This window comes from Equus caballus, chromosome 7, assembly GCF_041296265.1.
Source record: "Equus caballus isolate H_3958 breed thoroughbred chromosome 7, TB-T2T, whole genome shotgun sequence".
Lineage (NCBI taxonomy): Eukaryota > Metazoa > Chordata > Mammalia > Perissodactyla > Equidae > Equus > Equus caballus.
In genome coordinates, this window is record NC_091690.1 from 51,290,574 (window position 1) to 51,312,416 (window position 21,843).

General features: G+C 57.4%; 2 protein-coding genes across 10 annotated transcripts; both read left to right on the plus strand.

Annotated features, from left to right (window-relative positions):
* The first annotated feature begins 455 nt into the window (after window positions 1-455).
* On the plus strand, window positions 456-14,014 carry RGL3 (ral guanine nucleotide dissociation stimulator like 3). Of its 9 annotated transcripts, none has more exons than XM_023645357.2 (19): window positions 457-559; window positions 968-1,081; window positions 1,616-1,842; window positions 1,956-2,027; window positions 2,152-2,366; window positions 5,599-5,741; window positions 5,831-6,046; window positions 6,736-6,839; window positions 6,943-7,027; window positions 8,779-8,835; window positions 8,943-9,029; window positions 9,249-9,281; window positions 9,363-9,484; window positions 10,188-10,283; window positions 10,383-10,451; window positions 10,540-10,636; window positions 11,197-11,349; window positions 11,438-11,552; window positions 12,511-14,014. In XM_023645357.2, the coding sequence occupies exons 1-19, from the start codon at window positions 527-529 to the stop codon at window positions 12,627-12,629; spliced, it is 2,157 nt and encodes a 718-aa protein (XP_023501125.1). In that variant the 5' UTR covers window positions 457-526; the 3' UTR covers window positions 12,630-14,014. The 9 variants fall into 9 exon arrangements, with proteins under 9 accessions (XP_070129184.1, XP_023501125.1, XP_023501126.1 ...); XM_023645358.2 differs by having other exon boundaries at window positions 1,974-2,027; XM_070273083.1 differs by lacking the exon at window positions 8,943-9,029 and having other exon boundaries at window positions 456-559.
* A 2,465-nt stretch (window positions 14,015-16,479) lies between these two features.
* On the plus strand, window positions 16,480-21,577 carry EPOR (erythropoietin receptor). The gene is made up of 8 exons (XM_023645369.2): window positions 16,480-16,743; window positions 17,596-17,731; window positions 18,078-18,256; window positions 18,336-18,493; window positions 18,902-19,055; window positions 19,139-19,226; window positions 20,441-20,528; window positions 20,614-21,577. The coding sequence occupies exons 1-8, from the start codon at window positions 16,629-16,631 to the stop codon at window positions 21,223-21,225; spliced, it is 1,530 nt and encodes a 509-aa protein (XP_023501137.1). The 5' UTR covers window positions 16,480-16,628; the 3' UTR covers window positions 21,226-21,577.
* The last annotated feature ends 266 nt before the right edge of the window (window positions 21,578-21,843 follow it).

The window sequence follows — 21,843 nt, forward strand, 5'->3', positions numbered from 1 at the left end:
TGGGTATTCGCCTCTGCTTGATCCGGCTCCGCCCCAAAGACGCTGCCCCTCAAACCCAGCGCCGCAGACCCAGACCCCTCCGACCGGGGCAGTGACGACCGCCATCAGCTGGGGACACATGGGGCTCTCCCTGCCCCTCCAGAGAAATGGGACATACCCCCACCCCTGGGGCGGATCAGCCCTCCCCGTCTAAGGACAGGGGACTGTCAGCCTGGGGACGTAGACCTGTCCCCACTTAGCTGTGCACACTAGCTCCCCCACACCTGGGGACACAGCAAAGAGCCCTCCCCTGGGAGAGAGAGGTGGCCTTGTTCCTGGGCACAGGTTGATACACACCTATAGGGAGAGCTGGAAGCTCTACCCCGGGGGCCTGAGCTGGGCGCGGGGGTCCGCCTGGGGGCATCCGAGAGTGTGGGTCCCGCCTGCCCCAACCCGCCCCGCCCCCGGGAGGCCTGGCTGCCCCGCCCCGCGCCGCCGGCCCTTCCGCCTCACTCCTCGGCGCCGCGGAGCGGGACGGGCACGGGCCATGGAGCGGACAGCGGGCCGGGAGCTCGCCCTGGTAAGGGGGCCGGGGCTCCCGGGACCCCACATCCCTGGCGACCTCCAAGTCCCCGCCCTCAGGCCTCCTGGCTGCTGACCCAGTGCAGTTGCAGGTTCCTCTTAGGGATGGAAGACGCGGGGTGGTGTGTGTGTGGGGGGGGGTGGTCTCAGCGCATCTGCAGGAGGGGACAGAGACAGACTCCGTGAGACTGGACCCTGGGACGTCCCAAAATGCCACCCCATTCTCCCAGGACCGGGGAAGGAGGGTCCCCGCGGCGCCAAGGGGGCTTCTCTAGCCTGGGACCCCGCCCTGAGTCTCGCCGACTCCGGCCGGGAAGGGAGGATGGAGCGGGAAGGGCCGGCCCGAGGCCGCGGGGGAGAGGGTCCTGAGCCCCCAGCGGCGCCCTGAGCTCGCCTCCGCGTCCAGGCGCCGCTGCAGGACTGGGGCCAGGAGACCGAGGACGGCGCGGTGTACAGTGTGTCCCTGCGGCGGCAGCGCAGCCAGCGCTGGAGCCCGGGACAGGGGCCTGGGGGCGGCGAGGTGAGGAGGGGGCGGAGGGGGCGGGGCGGGAGGCCACCGGGTGGGGGCGGGGCCGAGTGGAGGGGCGGGGAGGTAAAAAGGTGAGGGCAGAGTGGAGGGGTGGGGCTTCAAGGCGGCCAGGTAAGGGTGCGGAGGGGCCTAGGGGCGGCCAGGTGAGTGGAGGAGATGAGGAAGGCGGGGCCAGGTGAGCGCGCGGTTGCAGAGCGCGACCCGGGGACCCAACTGGACGGCAGGGCCCGGGTTAGCCAGGTTAGCGGGGCTGAGCTGGAGGGAGAGATGGTCTTTAGAAGCGGCCAGGTGAGGGCGAGGGGGCGGGGAGGGCAGGCACCAGGAAGCGCCAGTGAAGCGTGGCTGGAGCGTTGAGGACAGAGGGCAGGGCCTGGGAGGACAAGGGTGTCCCGGCCAGGCTGCGGGTCATCCGAGCCTGGGGCAGAATAATGAGTCCAGGGGGCGGGATCAGAGGCAAGAGCGGCGGTAGAGATGGGCGGGATTGGAGGGGGGCTCCGGGGGCCACTCCTCCGTGTCCCATTGCAGGTCCCCAGACCCGCTGCCTGCGACGCCTTCCTCCATTACCGTACCAGCAAGGTGCGGGCGCTGAGGGCGGCGCGGCTGGAGCGGCTGGTGCGGGAGCTGGTGTCTGGAGACCGCGCACAGGACCCGGGCTTCGTGCCCGCCTTCCTGGCCACCCACCGGGCCTTCGTGCCCACTGCCCGGGTGCTGGCCCTTCTCCTGCCCCCGCCGCCGCCGCCCCTGCCTCCGGGGTCAGTACCCACGGGAAACCTCCTGGGCACTCCCGCCGGTTTGGAACCCGGGAACCCCCCCAACCCCAGAACCCTCCTCCTGAGCCCGCCATGGCTCCCTCCTCTTGACCCAGTTGGGGGATTCTGCCCAGGGTAGAGATCAAGAAGACAGAGGGCCGCGATCTGAGCTTCAACCAGAACCTGAGGTTGGTCTCCCATCGGGTGTGGGGGGGGGGGGGGTCCTAGAGGTCACAGCTGGGATCTGAAGAGGAGGGGGCCCCCAGGTTCAGAGCTGCGGGCTGGGCTCTAAGGCCCCGCCCCTCCGGCCAGGGCTGTGGTGTCGGTGCTGGGCTCCTGGCTGCGGGACCACCCTCAGGATTTCCGGGACCCCCCGGCCCACTCGGACCTGAGCAGTGTTCGCACCTTCCTGGGCTGGGCGGCCCCCCTGGGCGCCGAGGCCCGGGAGGCGGAGAAGCTGCTGGGCCAGTTCCTGGAGGAGGCTGAGCATGCGCAGGAAGAGGAGGCGCAGCCCCAGGCCAGGGCAGGTGAGGGGGTTGCTCGCTGATACGGCTCTGAGGAGGCCTCTCCTGCTTGCTCCATCCCCCAGGGGCCTCCTCTCTGCTCAAGGAGCTACAGATCTTGGGCAAGGTTCTTAACCCTGTCTGAGCCTCAGTTTCCCCACCTGTGAAGTGGGGATAATAACTCTTGTTCTAACATATTAGCATTTGTCTAGCGCCTCCCCCTACCCCCTCCATCCTAACTACAAAGATACTCCACCATTGGGTCAGGACGCCCTGTGTTTCTAGCCACAGATCACTCCATTGCTACTTGTGTTGGGAGCCCCAGAGACTTGGGTTCGAATCCCAGTTCTGCCGTTTGCTGACTGTGTGACCTTGGATAAGTCACTTCACCTCTCTGAGCCTCAGTTTCCTTAGCTGCGAAGTGGGCCAATCACAGTACTTACCTCACTGGCCTCTTCATTCTTTCAACAAATATTTGGCCACCGGCTCTGGGCACATAAGAGTGGGCAGGAGACCCAGTTTCCTGGGGAAGAGAATCAGTAAACGAGTAAATAAATAAACAATGAGGGCTTGGCAAAAGTGTAATTTTCATTATTATCACTGATTCTTACTTATTAGCTATGGACCACTTATAAAGAAATAGATACAAGAAGCCACACTGATATTTTCCTGTCGAGTATGTGTCAGCAGTCTGTCTGGTCTTTTCTAGAAAGAGTTTGCTAACCTCTGTTGTAGAGAGCTTTGGGGGGAGGGAAAAATATCCTGAGATATGTCTTTTCTGACCCCCTACCAACAAATATATCCCCCCCCCCATCCTCTGAGCCCGCCTTATTTTTCTGCATATCTCTCATTCGTCTTGTCCCCGGCTCTGACCTCAGGGGGCAGGAACAAGGAGGATTTGTTGACTGAATAATTGCATCCTGCTTATAAAGTATCATCTTTCACCCATCTGTGTCTGATCTGATCCCTATCACAAAAGCATCTGTGTCGCTGTATCCCTCATCTCCATCCGCTAATCCTCAGATAAAGTGGCCACATTTCTCTCTGCTTCACAAACTAGCAGCCACTTCTCTCTCCCGGATGACAAAGTCTCAGTTATTTATAGATTTTTAGCCCGCAATCTTCCCTCCTGGTTACTAAGTGCCTTTCTTCCTCTGCCTTCCAGATTTCGCCAGCGGATTCTAAGTCATTAGAGCTGCTCAGTCCGATGGGGTAGCCACCAGCCCCATGCAGCCATTGAAACTGCACTTAAGTTAAATAAAAATAATTCAGTTCTTTGGCTCCACTAGCCACAGTTCTAGTGCTCAGCGGCCCCATCGGACAGCACAGGTAGAAACTATTTCCACCATTGCAGGAAATTCTATTGAAAGTGCTAAGCTAAGCTATGGGTTCTTGAGGTCAGAGGAGAAAACAAACATGTATTGAATACCTACTGTGTGCTAGCCTCTGGGAACCTTGATATCTTTATTTTGGGGTTCCTTTTTACTGTGGAAAATTTCAGACCTATACAGGAGTAGAGAGAATAGTGTAAGGAATTCTCAAACACCCATTGCTCACCTTCAACAATCATCCATTTGAGCCCCCAATTCCCTTTCAGGATGATTTGAAGGCAAACCCCAGACATAGGTCACTTCACACATAAATATTTTGGTTTGTACCTCTAATTGACAAGGACTTTAAAAAATATGTAACAGTCATGCCCACAATCATTTCCAAAAAAATCATCAGTCATCAGTTAACATCAAAAAATACCCAGTCTATATTGAAATCATGCCATGGTCCCTAAATTTCCTTTTTTACAGTTGTTTCTTCAAAATCCAAAGATCCATTCAAGGCATTTGGTTGTTTGTTCCTTAGGTCTCTGTTCTGTGACAGTCCCTGTGTCATTAGGAAAAAAATGGGTCATCTGTCTTGAGGAAGGACACATTCTTCTCTATTTCCCTGTTTGCTTTCCCGTGGTGACATGTGGCATGCTCCTCTATCCCCCATACTTGCTGTAAGATCTGAAGGTTTGATTAAACTTGGGTGCAGTTTTTTTTTTCCCAGTGCCCACTTTTTAAAACTAATATTTTGCAATGCCACCTGTCCTAATTTGAAATCAGAGACATAATTAGACTCACAAAGATAATTTAAAATAATAATATGATGCTGGAACTGTAACCCGAGGAAGAAATCAAATGAAAGCAGCGTGCACAACAATAAACTCTGCTTGCTGACATGTCAATGCTTGGGCACTGGGCAACACGATGAAGTTGTCCAGTGCCTTTGTCTGTGGCAGGATGGTGATGAATGTGACAGCCACAGACACCGACTAGCACCCTGGCAACACAGACGCTGGAAGCACAGACCTTGGTGACATCGTTTTCCGAAATAGTAAACACTCGTAATTTCCGAACAAAAGAAAGTCCAGACTTTCACGGTCTTTGCATTCCTGAAGCCAAAATAATTCGTGTTTATGAGCAAGACAGTCGGATTCTGGGAGCCGATTATTGCAAACAATAGGTTTTTCAAGGACACAAATGTCTCGGAGGGACATTTGGAGGCTGAGTGGGACAATTCTCTGTGCACGTCCATCCACCTTGTGGCAGGAGCCAGCTTTCAAAATGTCCCCTAGGGGGCGCCACCACTGAAACCCACTTCGGAAACATCATTCATATTTCTTGAGCACTTTATGGCAGTCTCGCATGCATGATCTTGTTTGACTGAAAAAAGTCCAGATGAAGAAACCAAGGCACAGAGAGGTAAAAAGCCTGGCTGTAGTTCACACAGCAAGCCCGGTGGACCAGTTTGAATTTGAACTTGGGGCTTTTGGACGATAGCCTTCCGTTAACCACAAAGTTTTACCACTTCTCACAAGACCGGGGCAGACGGATCTTATCCTAACACAGGTTCAAAGTCAAAAAGCCCTATTTTCTGCTCTAGCCTTTGAGCACCTGGCTTCAAATCCCTGCCTTGCCATTTACTGATGGTGTGACATAGGGCAGATTGTTCCTGCCTCAGTTTCCCCACCTGGAGAAGGTGGATAATAGTACCTTCCCCGCTGGTTTAGTGTGCTAAATTACCGAGTGTGCTAATCCATGCCAGGTGCTCGATGAATGTTAATTTTGCTCCCACGTCCTTAAAAACGCTCAGGGAGGTCTCCGCTTTACAGATGAGGAAAGAGAGGCTCAGAAACGCCAAGGGACTTGCCCAAGGTCACACAGCCAGTCTTGGATTAAAATTTGCGCGTTTTTAACCCCCTCGAATGCTCCCTCAGGACCTCCAGGAGCTGCCCAGACTCCCTGTGCAGGCTGCCCCGAAGGCTGCTCGCAAGAGGAGGAAGGATTGGTGCAGGAAGGCCCTGAGCTCCTGGACTTCGGTGTAGACGAGGTGGCCGAGCAGCTGACCCTGCTGGACGTGGTGAGGGCCCGGGGCCTACGGGAGGTGGGGGCACGTCCCGCTGGGCACAGCTCCTACCCACCCACTTCCACGCCCCCCTCTCCGCCCAGGAGCTCTTCTCCCGCGTGCGGCCCTGCGAGTGCCTGGGCTCCGTGTGGTCGCAGCGGGACCGGCCCGGGGCCGCAGGCGTCGCCCCCACCGTGCGCGCCACTGTCACCCAGTTCAACACAGTGACCGGCTGCGTGCTGGGCTCCGTGCTCGGGCCGCCGGGCCTGGCCGCCCCGCAGAGGGCGCAGCGGCTGGAGAAGTGGATCCGCATCGCCCAGGTGCGTGTTGGGGGGGAGGCGGGGCGGACGGAAGGCAGAGGACCGCGGTCTGGGAATAAGAGGAGAGTTGGGGCTGGGAAGTGCCTAAGAGAAAGCCTGGCGGCGGGTGGAGGCTGGCCCGGCCCAAGGACAGCTGAGGGACACTGGGCGGGTGCAGGGATAAGAGGATGGGATGGGGCCGGTGCTGGGGAAGGGATATGATTGGAGGAGGGACCAAAGCCCTGGGGAGGGGGCGGGGGTCCCCGAAAGAGACTGGGTAGGGGCGCGGCAGGAGCCTCGGGGCAGAGAGGAAGAGAGAAATGGGGGGCCCAGGAGAGAGTGGGGGCGTGGCGAAGGGGGAGGGGAGGGGGTGGAAGGTTGATACCCGGGGTGAGACTTGGTTTAGTGAGGAGGGGTCTGGGTCCAGGAGAGATGCTGTGGGCACGACTAGGGCTCAGGGAGAAGTAAGAGGCAGGGACGCCAGCAACCAAGGTCAGAGGTAAGGGATGGAGGGGCGGCTTGGGGCGGGGCTGGGGCTGCAGGGAGAGGAGGGGAGGGGCTCTTGCGGGAGGAGGTTGACTCTGGGTAGCTTATCAGATGTGGGGCGAGTCGTAGGGGTCTGGCCAGGGGTCAAAAGTCATAGGATCAAAGGTGGCTCGTACCTGGGGGTCAGACTTGAGGTCTAACCAGCGCCCCTACCCCGCCCCCAGCGCTGCCGGGAGCTGCGGAACTTCTCCTCGCTGCGCGCCATCCTGTCGGCCCTGCAGTCGAACCCCATCTACCGCCTCAAGCGCAGCTGGGGCGCCGTGAGCCGGTGAGCGAGGAGCGGGGGTCCCCTGGGGCGGATTCTCCTCCTCCCCCATCCCAGCTCTGAGCCTCCCAGCCGCGGACCTCTGACCCCTCTCCTGTCCCCCCAGGGAACCCTTATCCACTTTCAGGAAACTTTCACAGATTTTCTCCGACGAGAACAACCACCTCAGCTGCAGAGAGATCCTTTCCCAGGTAGAGATGTGCGGACCCCGCGGATCCCGGGCCAGGAGGGGGACCTGGGGCAGAACAAGGCATCGCTTGTGGCTTAGAGTCCTTTTCTTGCCCTTCAGGAGTGACCTGCCTCCTGTATGTTGGCAGCCCCACCTTTTCACCACCTCTGCTACCCTCGTGATAGCTCACACCCAGTGACCACCTTATTTATTCATTCAACAAATATCAGAAGTTACGGGAAAAGGTCGCTTGAGGCCACAGTCGCAGCAAAGAGTGAAAAAAAAATTGTGCTAGGGCCTTGACTTTGATAAGCAAAACTGAAAAGTGTGTGCCAGCACATCTGACTTATTGTAGGCAAGGTTTAGGTTCTAATGACAACGATAAGCTCGAGGAACAAGGGACTCTGCATTAGGCACCTACTGTGTGCCAGGAGGCTCCGCCATGAACCAGATAGGCATGGTTCCCGCCTTGGGAGAGACACACAGTGCAGTCATGAGTCCTCCAGCAGCTATGCAATTAACTATCACAGAGCCACCCCATGGCCAAGCGGTTAAGTTCACACCCTCCGCTTCTGGGGTGCAGGGTTCCGCTGGTTCAGATTCTGGGCACCAACCTAGCACCGCTCATCAAGCCATGCTGAAATGGCATCCCACATGCCAGAACTAGAAGAACCTACAACTGGAATATACAACTATGTACTGGGGGGCTTTGAGAAGAAGGAGGAGGAGGAGGAGGGGGAGGGGAAGAGGAAGGAGAAGGAGAAAAGAAGATTAGTAAGAGATGTTAGCTCAGGGTCAATCTTTAAAAAACAAAAAGAATAAAATAAAAGCACTACCAAAAAAAAAAATTATCAGCCAAGCGATGCTGTGAAGGCAAGATTCAGGGTATCTCCAGCAGACTGACAGCCAGCCCGTTCCATCCAGGCCCCAGACAAGGATTCTCAGCTGTGTCAAGGCTGGCCCTGGAGGGTCACATGCAAGCCCCACCTCTGTCAACTTATAAAGCCTCAAAAGGGGTTTATCCAGGGAGAGCCAAAAGAATTGCAATTCAGGACATACACGCTGTGGGGAACCACAGGCAAATGCAGGAAAGAAAGGAGGGGAGGGGCCTTTATAGAGAGAAGGGGGAGGAGGGAGGGGCTGTTCTAAAGGAAAGCTCATTGGAGGGAAGTAACATCGGGGCGGCAGTGGCTCCTCATTGGCTGGGCTGCAGCATTTCTCATTGGCTGAGCTGGAGCGTTTCCCATTGGCTGAGCTGTGGCATTTCTCATTGGCTGGGCTGTGGCCTTTCTCATTGGCTGAGCTGTGGCGTTTCTCATTGGCTGAGCTGTGGCATTTCTCATTGGCTGGGCTGTGGCGTTTCTCATTGGCTGAGCTGTGGCATTTCTCATTGGCTGGGCTGTTTCCGGGTGGGGAGAGAAATCTTCCACCCCTGGTAGAGTGATTTTACTCCCCGTGGATGATGCAAGCTCTGTCTCCTATTTGGTGTAGTTGACGATGTGTCACAGGGCGTGAGAGCTCCCCCTACAGGCCTTCCCGGCTCCAGTTGAGTTTTCTTCTACGAATTTCCACGGGTCTCATCGTCCCGGTGGGGCCTGCTTTCTGCGGTTTATTTTCTCCCTCCCTCCCTCCCCCGCCCTGTTCACTTTCCCTTGGGAAACCTTGGCAACTGGTCTGTGATTGCTGAAAGCAAAATGGGTGTATATTGAGGCATCTTCCCCGAGGGGGGGTCAAAGAGACCCTAGGACTGCTCAGATCTTCCCCTCCCTGCAGGAGGAGGCCACCGAGGGACCCCAAGAGGAGGACACCCCCCTAGGAAGCCTGCCCTCAGTGAGTGATGTGGTTTGGGATGGGGACCAGTGGGACCCTCAGGGAAGGGGGTGGAGCGTGATGGAGTGGGTGATGTCTGAGACTGACTGGAGCTCTGGGGGCCACAGAAACTGCCCCCAGGCCCTGTCCCCTACCTTGGTACCTTTCTCACGGACCTGATTATGCTGGACACAGCCCTACCGGACATGCTAGAGGTCTGACCCCTGCCTGCCCCTTGCCTCTTGACCCCAGCACCATCGCCTTCAGCACCAGCACCATCAGCACAGTAGGCCTCCTGACACCCCACCCTTGACCCCGCCTGAACTCTTGACCCCAGCCCCTTAGTGCAGTAGGGCTCCTGACATTTCAGCCCCCGACCTTGACCCTTGATCCTTGACCCTGGAGGCTCCAGCTCAGACAAAATTTGCCTGCAGGGGGATCTCATTAACTTTGAGAAGAGGAGGAAGGTAAGCGGGCCCTGGGGTGGGTGTGGGGGGGTCTGGGTTGGGGGCAGGGCAGGGGCAGGGTCTCAGAGGCCACCCCCCCAGGAGTGGGAGATCCTGGCCCGCATCCAGCAGCTGCAGAGGCGCTGTCGGAGCTACTGCCTGAGCCCCCACCCGCCTGTCCTTGCTGCCCTGCGGGCACAGCGGCAACTCAGCGAGGAGCAGAGGTGACCCCCCTGTGGCCTGGCCCCACCCGGGCTGACCCTGTATGCACCCTGGATCTGCCTACCCCATTTACCTCCCCAAGGCCTCCTAAGACCCCTTCCTGAGCCCTGATCCCCCAACCTGTGACCCTGCATTATCTCCAGCCCGGTCAAGGGCCCTAGTCAACCTCTGACCTCAAACTTTGACCCCATCTGACTTTCTGACTTCAACCTATAACATGTAGCTGGCAATTGCACTCAAGTGTCTTCTGTTCTGTTCCCACCTTTGACCCCATCTGACCCCGGACCCCATTCATGACCCCCTGTCTGACTCTCAGAGCCCAATCATTGACCCCCAACATTGATTCCAAATTTGACGTATATCTGACCATCCAGCTCAACTATCCCAGTTGTTTCCTTCCATTCTGTTGAACCCATGACCCTAACCATGGACCCCAATAGTTACCTGACCTTGAACTCTATCCTTCACCAAATTTGACTCCTCATTCCCACCCTGTGCGTCCCAGTGTGACCTGCCAACTAAGCCATCGCAACTTATCCCAAATAAGACCCTGATGCTAATGACCCCATTTACTACCTTGACCCTGACCTTGGGTGCTCCCCCCCTGGCTGTTCCCCACTTACCCACCCAAAATCCAGCTTCCCACTGATTCTACCTCTCATCCCCTGGTTCCCTGCCCACTGCTTCTGCACCCCGACCCCTCAGCTACCACGTCTCCCGTGTCATTGAGCCGCCGGCCGCCTCCTGCCCCAGCTCCCCACGTGTCCGGCGGCGAATCAGCCTCACCAAGCGCCTTAGTGCGTGAGTCTCGGGGTGTGTGGGGGGCGATGTGGACAGGGACAGCGGTCTGCTGCTGGGACGGAGTCTGGCTTCAGCCTCCTCTCCTGGCCCTATTCTCAGGAAGCTGTCCCGAGAGAAAGGCTCGTCCCCTGGTGGGAGTCCCGGGGACCCCTCATCCCCCACCTCCAGGTGAGCTTCCCACTTGGTGAAGGGACTGGAGATGACAGAGTCAGAGGTCGGGGCAGCCACCCCACCTTCAGCTCTGTGTCTCCCCTAGTCTGTCCCCAGGGTCCCCCCCGTCCAGTCCTAGAAGCAAGGACCCTCCTCCTGGCAGTCCCCCGGCCTCTCCAGGCCCCCAGGTTCCCAGCACCAAGGTACCGGGCCCTCCCGTGCGCGCACGTGGGACTGCGGGCGCCCAGACTGTGTGTGCGCATGCGCACCGGCGTGCGCGGGCTTCCGGGGCCAGGCATGTGCGAAGGAGGCTGCGCACACAGCTGGCTTGTGCTCAGATCTGGAACCGTGGGTCCGCTTGCCCACAGGGCTCTCCAGGGCGTGATCACACCCTTTTGCGAGGATATGTGTGTCCCCAGGAATTTGCATACGTTAAGGAGAGATGTGGCGTGAATCTCTACAATATCCGCGGGACGTTGGCGGGGCTGTTTGTGGACGTGGGCTCGTGGGTGTACAACAGTTGCGAGCACGTGTGTGTACACGGGATGTCTTGTGTGTGAACGTGGGTTTGTGTGTTTATGGGTCGTGTGTAGCGTGTTTGTGTAACACAGCATGAAGGTCTGTCTGCGGTGGAATTGTGTAGATGTGAGCTGGTGTGCATCCTAATGGCGTGTCCCCAGGCTCTGGGTGTTTCAGGGGATGAGTTGGATACAATGAGGGAGGGGGCTAGTGCTCGGCTCAGCCTCCACCCCGCTGCCTACAGCTGCCCCTGAGCCCAGACCTGCCAGGCCCCCGGCCCCTGGCCTTGTCCCTGAGCGGCCCTTGCATCCCCCTCCTGGGACAGCAGGGCTCGGAGGCCCGTGTCATCCGCGTCAGCATCGATAATGACCATGGGAACCTGTATCGGAGTATCTTGGTGAGCAGCTGGGCTGGGGACCTTCTGGGAGCAGCCCTGCCCTTGGGGTTGGGGCCGTCACCCCTCACCTCCCGCCCTCTCTTCCCAGCTCACTAGTCAGGACAAGGCCCCCAGCGTGGTGCAGCGAGCCTTGCAAAAGCATAATGTGGCCCAGCCCTGGGCCCATGACTACCAGCTCTTCCAAGTCCTTCCTGGGGACCGGGGTGAGCAGGGACCGCTTGGAGGGTGGCAGACTGGCCAGGGTCAAGCATGGCCCTAACAGGGCCATGAGGTAGTTTAGGTACAGAGTAGGGATAAGAGGCAGTCAAATATTTGTGCCTCAATTATGTGGGGTCGTGAGGTTGTCCTGGCTCACTGTGAGGGAGGGGGCACCAAAGATGTCCTCCTAGGATTTATGGGGGAAATGAGATTGTCCAGGGTCAAGTGGGAGAGGGAGTGTAGAATGTTGGCTGGGCTTAAATTTGTAGGATCATGAGGTTGTTCAGGCTCAGCCTGGTGGGGTGGGAGACTGAAGGGGATCTGGGTTTGGATTTGAGGGGAAATGAGTATGTCCATGAAGTTGGCATGGAGAGGGCCACATGGTATTGAAATTCAGGGTAGGGGAGCATGAGGTTTTCAGTGTAGATGTGGGTAGGAGGTTGTCCAGTTTTCAAGACGGAGAGGCAAGAGGTTGATATATAACTGGACATGACATGAGGTTGGCTGAACGTTAGGAAGGAGTACATGAGGTCGTTCAGATGTCAAGGGCGAGGGCCGGAGGTTGTGCAGGCTGGAAGCAGGAAGTTAGAAGTTGTCCAAGTTCATGGTGAGAGCAGCATGACCTTGGCTGGGCATTGGTTGGGGGCAAGGGGGCACAGAAAGTTGTTTGGGCCGGCCGGCCTCAGTTTGCCCAAGCTGCCAGTGTAGGTTGTCTAGACTCCAGGGAGAAATGGCAGGAGGCTGCCCAGGTTCATGGTGGGGAGCAGACTTGAGGTTGCTCAGGCTTCGACTGGGAAGTCATCCAGGTTCCCAATGAGAGGAGAATGAGGTTGGCTTCACCCTGGCTGAAGGGGCCCAAGGTTGTTCAGGCTGCAGGGTGACCAGCAGCACGTTACCGAGGTGCTTTATGGGGCAAGAATGAGGTTGTGCGGGCCTTTGCTCATCATCTCCACCTCTGGCCAGAACTCCTGATTCCGGACAACGCCAACGTCTTCTATGCCATGAGTCCAGCCGCCCCCGGAGACTTCATGCTGCGCCGGAAGGGGGGGGCCCGGCACACAAACTCAGTCTCCCCGACCTGAGGTGGCTCTCTCCTCCCGCCAGGATGCAGACCCCATGGGCAGCTTGGGGCCTGGCCCTGGAAAGCTTGCGTTCCCTAGTAGGGCCCATTGTGCTCCCCAGCCTCCCCCCACCTTATTGGACCCCATCCCTCTGACCCTCTTGGCACCAGATCCCCATTCCAAAGGCATCGGCCCATGGGGGGCCGGTGGAGAGTTTCTTCCTGTAAATATAGAAAGGGAATCACTGGGGGGGTCAGACCCTTCCCCAGAGAAATCTTGTAACCATTGGAGACGCATCAGAACTCACTGAAGTGGATGAAAATAGTGACCAAAGTTATGGACATGTGCCCCGTGTTTACTCTTCATCAAGACAAAAATTTTTTAAAAAGGAGAAAAAAAACTAAGAGCTCTAAGAAAGGGGGGTGGGTGAGGCATGACTGGATGACAGAGGAGGGCCCTGTCACACACACAGAGTTCAGGACTCCCTCCACCAACATTTTGGGGCGATAGGCTTCTTTTCTGCCATGCATATGGAAGAGTGACGAAATGAAATTCCATCGGAATCAGAGACAAATAACATTATGGTCTGTGAGTCAGTAAGGGCTGGGAGCATGAAAGCAGAGGGATGAGCTCTCTATCAGTACTAGGGGAGGAAGAAGAAACAGGTAGGGAAGGCAACGGTGAGCTGTAGGGCCACCTGCAACATACTTATAACAACAACAATAATAGTAACAATAATATGCCCACTTATGAACTCCTATTCTGTGCTGAACACTAGGGGCTTTATAGCTCACTGTATTAATCAGGGTTTTGTCTGTTTCGAGTGGTCAAAACCCCAATTCAAACAGGCATGTGCAAAAAAGGAAATTAATAGCTCGTGTAATTGAAAAGTTCAATGGATCCAGCTTCAGGCACAGTTGGATCCAGGGACTCAAAAAGATGTCATCAGGATTTTGTTGCTGTCTCTTGGCTCGGATTTGCACTGAGGCTGAGACTGTCCATTGTCCCCTCAAATCCAATCACCTTCTTCTATGGTAATAGAACCACCGATTTTTAGCTGGCTACCCAGAGTAAAAACCGCATTTCTAGTCTCCCTTGCAGCAAAATGTGATCATGTGACTAAGTGCTGGTCAATGAGATGTAAAGGGATAGGAGCTGGGCAAATTCTAGGTCTTGCCCTTAAAGACAAGGGGTGTGTCCTCCTCTTCCTCTTCTGCCTCCTGCTGGTTAGAATGAAGCCATGGAGTGGATCATGTTGGATTGGGTGGTTTAACATTCTCTGAATGACTGAGTGACAAAATGGAAGGAGCATGGCTCTCTGAGACCAGGGAGCTGCCACATTGTATTACTGCTACTTGGGTTGTTACTTAAGAGAAAAATAAATATCTATCTTATGTAAGCCCCTATTATTTGGGTCTCCATTGCAGTAGCCAAAAGAACATTTTAATTAATATAGCCCTGCTCCAAGGCAGGCTCACACCTCCTGGGGGCAGTTACAGGCTGACAACCCACCAGCTCTACCTTCCCACGCCAGGAGAGCCCCTCCTTCCCATCGGCTCCAGCAAAAGTCTCAGAGCAGATGCCCATTGGACCAGCTGGTGTCACGTGGCCACCCCTGAACCAATCACTGTGTTCAGAGGATTCTAATATGCTAATTGGCCAGGCCTGGGTCCTGGTCCGATCCTTTGAGCTGGCAGAGAAACTTCCAATCACAGGAGAGGATTCTGGAGGATGGCACAAAAATGGAAATTAGGGGCCGGCCCCAATGGCGTAGTGGTTAAGTTCATGCCCTCTGCTTCGGTGGCCCGGGGTTCACCAGTTTGGGTCCTGGGCGCAGACCTACACGCCACTTATCAAGCCATGCTGAGGCGGCGTCTCACATAGAAGAACTAGAGGGACTTACAATTAGAATATACAACTATGTACTGGGGCTTTGGGGAGGAAAAAAAGGAAATTACATTTGGGCACTGTTAGGAGAAGGGAGAACTCTGGTGAATGGGCAAAAGCAATTCCTAGGGTTCTAAACATTTCCCTGGGACAATCATAAGGGGATGCTCAAGGACTGTGTGGGGTGGGAGAGGAGACAGAATTGAAGCCTCACGGAGAGTCTGATAAAAAGTCAATTATGGTACACAACATGCTACTTACAGGCTTTTTTTTCCCTCTAAGTCTCTTAAGGCCAATTGGGTGTAAGTAACATCACCTTCTTGAACCAGCTTAAGCAAGCAATTGCTGTCCTTGCTGTGTACACTGTTCTAAGAGCATGACAGAATCTATCTCATAATCCTCATAACAACCCAACGAAGTAGGGACTGTTATTGTGCCCATTTTATACACGAAAAACGGAGACTCGGGAGGGTCAAGTGATTGACCCAAGGTGGCCTGATAAGATTGGGCCTCAAACTTGAACTATCTCCGATGTGTCAAGACACGTCCACTTCCCCACTGGGCTGGCTCGCCTCTCAGAATCACGGCTTACCGTTTCTGCTTCTCTCACACACACACCCAAACGCCGACGTCCTGAGGAAGAGATTCTCGTGGAATGACTTCTGGTTTTTAAAAGCGCGGGAGCGCCCGAGCACAGCTGCATCCGGGGACTCACTCAAGACCAAGTGTTTCTTTACCTCTCTTAGCTTGGTTTTTCCCTCATCTTTTACTCCACCCGTATTTCTTGAGGGCCTACTGTGTGCCAGGCCCTGTTCTAGGGGCTGGGGATGCAGAAATGAACCAAATGGACCAGTGAGGGAGGCGAATCAATAACATAACATCAAATGCATGTTAGGTGACAACAGCACAGAGGATGCAAACTAATAATAATAATAAAATAAGTCATTTAGCAGCGACGGGGAGTTTGGGATGGGTGGGTTGCTATTTTAAGGAGGGCGATCAAGGCGGGTTTCGTTGAGGAGGTGACGTTTAGGCAGAGGCTTAAAATGATGGAGTGAGCCCTGTGGATAGTTAGAGGAACAGCTTTCCAGGTAGAGGGAACAGACGGTGCAAAAGCCAGTGTTTGCTTCACCATCCGGCAATTCCTTCCCTCTTAGTGGCACAGATGTCTCTGGCCACTCCATCCGCCGATCTCATCGTCCGACAGAGAGCCACGCCCCCTTTCCCAGTAACTCCAGGTAAAGTCCCAAGACGGAAGCTCATTGGATGCACTTGGGTCACATGCTCACCCTGAACCAATCACTGTGCTTCAGGGAGTGAAGAGCTCTGATTGGCTAGTCTAGGGCGGGCAGGTGGCACGAGGTAGGTAACCACCCCTCCCCCAGGCACGTACCTGGGGCGGGGACCGAGGGTTACCTCCGTTTGAGCTCAGCCCAAGCAAATAGCTTTTCCAGTTTGTTCTAGAATCACTTTCCGGATCATTAAAAGAACTGTGTACTCCTTGTAAACTAAAATCCCAAGAATATAAAAATTGTAAGCAGTAAAAATTTTTTTTCCAAAAAAATCACAAATGAAACCTCACTCCAGAATATATGTATTTTACAAATACGAATGAGATCGTGCATACTGTCTGGCCGTCCTGCTCAGCACTGCGAAAACCCTCTACCGCTAGTTACTATCACTGTTATTATTTATTCCTCCCCAGACTGGGAAAAGATGTTGGTTAGCACGATACTATCAAGTTTACAGTTTTGGAATGTGTGCTATATGCCAAGCTGGATTTTACACGTGAGAAGATGGAAGTGCAGATAAGGTAAGTCACTCCTCCAGGGTCACACAGCAAGAAAGTGTGTCTGAGGCAGAACTCTGTTCCAGCCCCCCAGCTGCCCCGGGGCCCAGGAGAGCCCCTGCCCCCTCCCGCGGGCCAGGCAGGGCAGCAGCCTCCCGCTTATCTGAGCCCAGGCTGCCTGCTGGTCCCGCCCCCTCCGGGAAGCTGCCACTTGGAGGAGCCTGGCCGGGAAGCGCCTGGCCAGCTGTGTCCGGCGGAGGCAGCTGCTGACCCAGCTGTGGACTGTGCCAGGGCTGGAAAAGGGGGGGCGGGAGCCCTGGACCCCTCCTAGCGGGGGCTGCATCATGAATCACCTCGGTGCGCCTCTTTGGCCAGGAGTCGGCTCCCTCTGTCTCCTGCTCGCTGGGGCCGCCTGGGCTCCCCCACCCAACTCCTCGGACCCCAGGTTTGAAAGCAAAGGTGAGGATGGGGCTGTGTATGGACCCCCGCACTGGGGCCTGGAGAGCAATGCTGGGGCCTGAACTTCTATTTTGGGTCCTGGGGGCCTTCTGGGTTCTGAAGGTCCCCTCTGGGTCCTGGGGGCCAAGCTGGTGTCTGAACCCCTAGACTGGGTCCTAGTGGGGCATGTTGGGGTCTCAGTTCCCAGACTGGGTTCTGGGGGAGACGCTAGAGAGGGACATAAGTTTCCTATTGTATCTTTTCAGGGAGCCTGGGACATGCTAAATGCTAACGGGGCAGGGGTGGTGCTGGGTCTAGGTACTGCAGTCGAGAGTCCCCAAAGGGAGGGGACCTGGACCCTCCAGAGTGGGAGGGAGGATAAAGCTCGAGTCCGAGGCAGAGGGGCCGGGCCGCAGGCGACTGTAAACACGGTTTGCATGCGGGCGCCAGATCCCTTTCCCCGCCGGGCCGAGGGAGGGGGGCAGGGGGCACGGTTGGCGCTATCGGGCAGCGGGGAGCCTGCTGGGGCCGATAGGGGGCCCCGCCTCCTCCACACTCGCCCGCGGGCACGCACGTCCCGGGCTGGGGCGGGGCGGCATCGGGAGGCGGAGGCCTTGAATACTGCGCGCAATTCAGCCCTTCGCGAGGTGGCCGGTGTGTGTGTAGGGGGCGACAGTAAGGCAAGCAACCTGCGCTTGGGAGTTCGGGGGGCAGCACCTCTGCGGACCCCTCAGGGGGCCTCGCTGGGTTAGAGAGCGGGGCGGGGCTTTTTTCTTATCGGTGCGCACAGGCGGCGGGAAGAAGGGGGAAGATGCTGGGGCCGGAGGACCGGGCTCGGCTGCCCTGACCCCCTCCCCTTGCGCCCACCCCCAGCGGCCCTGCTGGCGGCCCGCGGGCCCGAGGAGCTTCTATGCTTCACCGAGCGGTTGGAGGACTTGGTGTGCTTCTGGGAGGAGGCGGCAAGCGCCGGGGTCGGCCCCGAAAACTACAGCTTCTCCTACCAGCTCGAGTGAGTCCGACCCGGGAGGCAGAGCGCCCCGGAGCTCGTTGCTAGGGACGCCTCCTGTTGCCAGGGGCCGGAGGGCACCTTCCCTGGGGGGGGGCACTTGGGGGAAGCCTGCGGGGTCAGGACTGACACGTCCCTTAGTGGCCAGGGCTGGGACGCTCGCTCCCCTGATCACCGCTGGAGCACGACCCCAAACATCAGGGCCGGGACCACACCCCTCCAAATCAGGACCAAGGCGTCGCGTGCGTCGGGGCTGGGCCGCCCCCTGGTGGTAGTGTCCGAAGTGCGCCCACGGTGCGGGCAATGTCTCCAACCTGCTCCCTTCCCTCGCTGGTCCCTCGGCGCACAGGGGTGAGCCGTGGAAGCCGTGCCGCCTGCACCAGGCGTCCACGGCCCGCGGCGCGGTGCGCTTCTGGTGCTCGCTGCCGACGGCCGACACGTCGAGCTTCGTGCCCCTAGAGTTGCGCGTCACAGCGGCCACCTCGGGCGCTCCACGCTACCGCCGCGTCATCCAGGTCAACGAAGTAGGTAGGTGTGCCGGGAACGGGGCGGTGGTCGGGGGAGGGGGCCTTGGTCTCCCCCCACCTGAGTATCCCCTCTTTGGCAGTGCTCCTGGATCCCCCCGCGGGGCTGCTGGCGCGGCTGGCCGATGAGGGCGGCCACGTGCTACTGCGCTGGCTCCCGCCGCCTGGGGCCCCCATGGCGAGCCTTATCCGCTACGAGGTGAACATCTCGGCAGGCAACGCCGCCGGGGGCGCGCAGAGGGTGAGGCCCGCCGCTACCGCCCAGCTTCCCAAAGGCTCCCGTGTCGCCATCCCCGCCCCGCCCATCTAAGTCCCGCGCAGATGGTCATCACGGCCCCGCCCCCATGGCCTCGCCCCTCCGGGTCCCGCCCCTGACGCCCGCGACAAGGCCTCCTTCCCAATGCCCACCAGCCCACCCGAATCCAACCCCACTTACCCGCGTGGTCTCAAACCCCAGACCCCGCCCCTCTATGCTCTGGCCCCGCCCCTGCCCTGATTGGCTCCGAGCTTTCCTGGGCCCCGCCTCCTGCTTTCATCGCCCTCCCCCTCCTCCCGCCGCGCTTGAGCACCGCCCTTCCTTCCTCTGATTGGCTCGGCCCTCAGGGCCCGCCCCCTCCGGCCCCGCCTCTCACTCCGGCCCCGCCCCCAGGTGGAGATCCTGGACGGCCGCACGGAGTGCGTGCTGAGCAACCTGCGCGGCCAGACGCGCTACACCTTCGCGGTGCGCGCGCGCATGGCCGAGCCGAGCTTCGGCGGCTTCTGGAGCGCCTGGTCCGAGCCCGCGTCGCTGCTGACCGCCAGTGGTGAGGCCCCGCGCGGGGGGCGGGAGGGGCTGGGGCGGAGCCTCGGGCCAGGCCCCCGCCCTGACCGCCTCCCTGCTCCCCAGACTTGGACCCCCTCCTCCTGACGCTCTCCCTCATCCTCGTGCTCATCCTGCTGCTGCTGGCTGTGCTCGCGCTGCTCTCCCACCGCCGGTGAGCGCCCCGTTCGGGCCCGGGCCCACACTCCTCCCCACCAGCGTCCCCTTTTCGCTGTGCAAACCCAGGCTCAAGAGGGTCAGGCACTTGCCCGAGGTCACACAGTGAGCAGTCAGTGGCAGGGCTGGGAGGCCAGCCAGACTAGACCCAGAATTTTGGTTAAAATTCTCGGGGGACATTCACCTGGTTTTCCTTCTGCCTCAGCGGCTGCTCCTTCTTGAATTCCTTTGCTCATTCCTTTTCCCAATGTCATCAACTTTTGTCAAATCCATCAGATGGGCTTCACGGAAAGATTTATGATATGACGAGCCATCCTGAGGTTTTTGTAATTCCCAGCACAGACCATGTGGTTTTACACCCCCAAGCTTTGGCACATGCTGTTCCTTCTGCCTGAAATGCCCTTCCTGCCTTCTCCCCCAAGCAATCTCCTCATTGTCTTTCGAGGCCCTGTTCATTTACTTGGTTGGAAAACACACCTTGAGAGCCAGGTATGTGCTAGGCGCTGGGGAGAAAGTGGAGAACAAACCAGACACATCCCTGACCTTGAGGGTCTCAAAGTTGAGTCAGACAACAAACAAGGGAACCAACAGATATTTGATTATAAATGGTGATGAGTGATATCACAGAAACAAATGGGGTCGAGGGACATGACAGGATGATCAGGGAAGGCCTCTGGGAGGTGACATCAGAGCAGAAACCCGAAGGTTGGAAGGAGGCAGCCACATGAAAAGTGGGGAGAAGAAACAAGTGCAAAGGCCCTGAGGTAGGAAGGAGCTTGGAACATTGCAGCAGCTGCAAGAAGAGCTCTATGGCTAGAGCAGAGTGTCTAAGGAGAAGTGGTGGATGATGAGGTGAGGGAGGTGACAGGGGTCAGAACATGCAGAGTCTCCACAGCGCTGTGGGGAGGAGTTCGAATTATATTCTGAATGCATTGGGGAACCATGGAAAGGAGAAGGGAAGTAACATAAGGAACCTCCAGGCAAGCCTGGGCCAGGTTTAGAGGGAGCATGAAGCAGTGTGTATTGAACTCCTATTCATCCTTCAAAACCCTATTCCCATCACCCTTTTGTGGGGCCTTGCAGATGCTTCAGCCAGAACCCCCGTTCCTCAGTCCCTATGCGTTCCTCTGCCTCCATCATGATCTGTGCCCCTGTGACTGGTGCTGGGGACGTATTGGGGAGTATTGTACTCGTTTCTTTTGGCTTCACCAGGGCTCTGAAGCAGAAGATCTGGCCTGGCATCCCGAGCCCCGAGAGCGAGTTTGAGGGCCTCTTCACCACCCACAAGGGTAACTTCCAGGTAGGTGGCCTTGTCCTTGGGGCCGGGGCTTCCCTGCTCCTGGGCCACACCCCCGGGCTCTGAGCAGCTGGCGCTGTTTCCCCAGCTGTGGCTGTACCAGAATGACGGCTGTCTGTGGTGGAACCCCTGCACCCCCTTCACAGAGGACCCCCCCGCCTCCCTGGAGGTCCTCTCTGAGCGCTGCTGGGGGGTGACCCAGGCAGTGGAACCCGGGGCAGAGGATGAGGGGCCCCTGCTGGAGCCGGTGGGCAGTGAGCATGCCCGGGACCCCTACTTGGTGCTGGACAAGTGGCTGCTGCCCCGGAGCCCCACCAGCGAGGACCTCCCGCAGCCTGGTGGTGGTCTGGACACGGCAGCCATGGATGCGGGCTCGGAGGCCTCCTCCTGCTCATCTGCTCTGGCGCTGAAGCCTGGGCCGGAGGGGGCCTCGGCTGCCAGCTTTGAGTACACCATCCTGGATCCCAGCTCCCAACTCTTGCGCCCGAGGGCACTGCCTCCTGAGCTGCCCCCAACCCCACCCCACCTCAAGTACTTGTACCTCGTGGTGTCCGATTCTGGCATCTCAACTGACTACAGCTCAGGGGGCTCCCAGGGTGCCCAGAGGGGCTCCTCCGATGGCCCCTATTCCAACCCTTATGAGAACAGCCTCGTCCCGGCCCCCGAACCTTCAGCCCCCAGCTACGTGGCCTGCTCCTAAGACTCCAGCCCTCAGAAGCTTGGGGACCTAGCATGACCACGAGGGCTAGGCCCGGCCCAAGACTTAGTGGGCAAGGCCACCCTCAGGACCAGGGGCATTGCTGACCTCAGCTTTCTGCCCAAGCCATCCTGCTCAGGAAGTCACAACCTTGCAGTATTTTCAAATGTATAGTTTTTTGTATAGATCCACATGTGTAAGTTTTTTTATCAGGACTTCTGCAAATGCCCTGTAAGCCCCAACTGTCCCTGGGCCCAGGCCATAGGGGCAGCAATCAAAAACCTTGAGCCCAGTGTGAAATTCTGGACCTGGCAATCTGAATAATCATCCTAATAAAATCAATCAGTCACTATAAGTTACGCCAGCTGCCATAACAAACAACGCCTAAACCGGAGTGGCTTAACACATTGAATGGTTTATCGCTCGCATCTCAATTCCGACAGGTGGGCGGCCATCCCCAGATGAGTGAGAAGCCCAGACTCTTCCGGTCTGTAGCTTCACCATCCCCCAGGGCCACCCTGGCGTCTTTAGATGGATCCTCTGCATCCTGCCAGCCAAGAAGCAGAGAGAGAGACAGCAGAAGGTTCTGTGGGCCGTTTCAGGGATCTAGCCTAGAAGTGG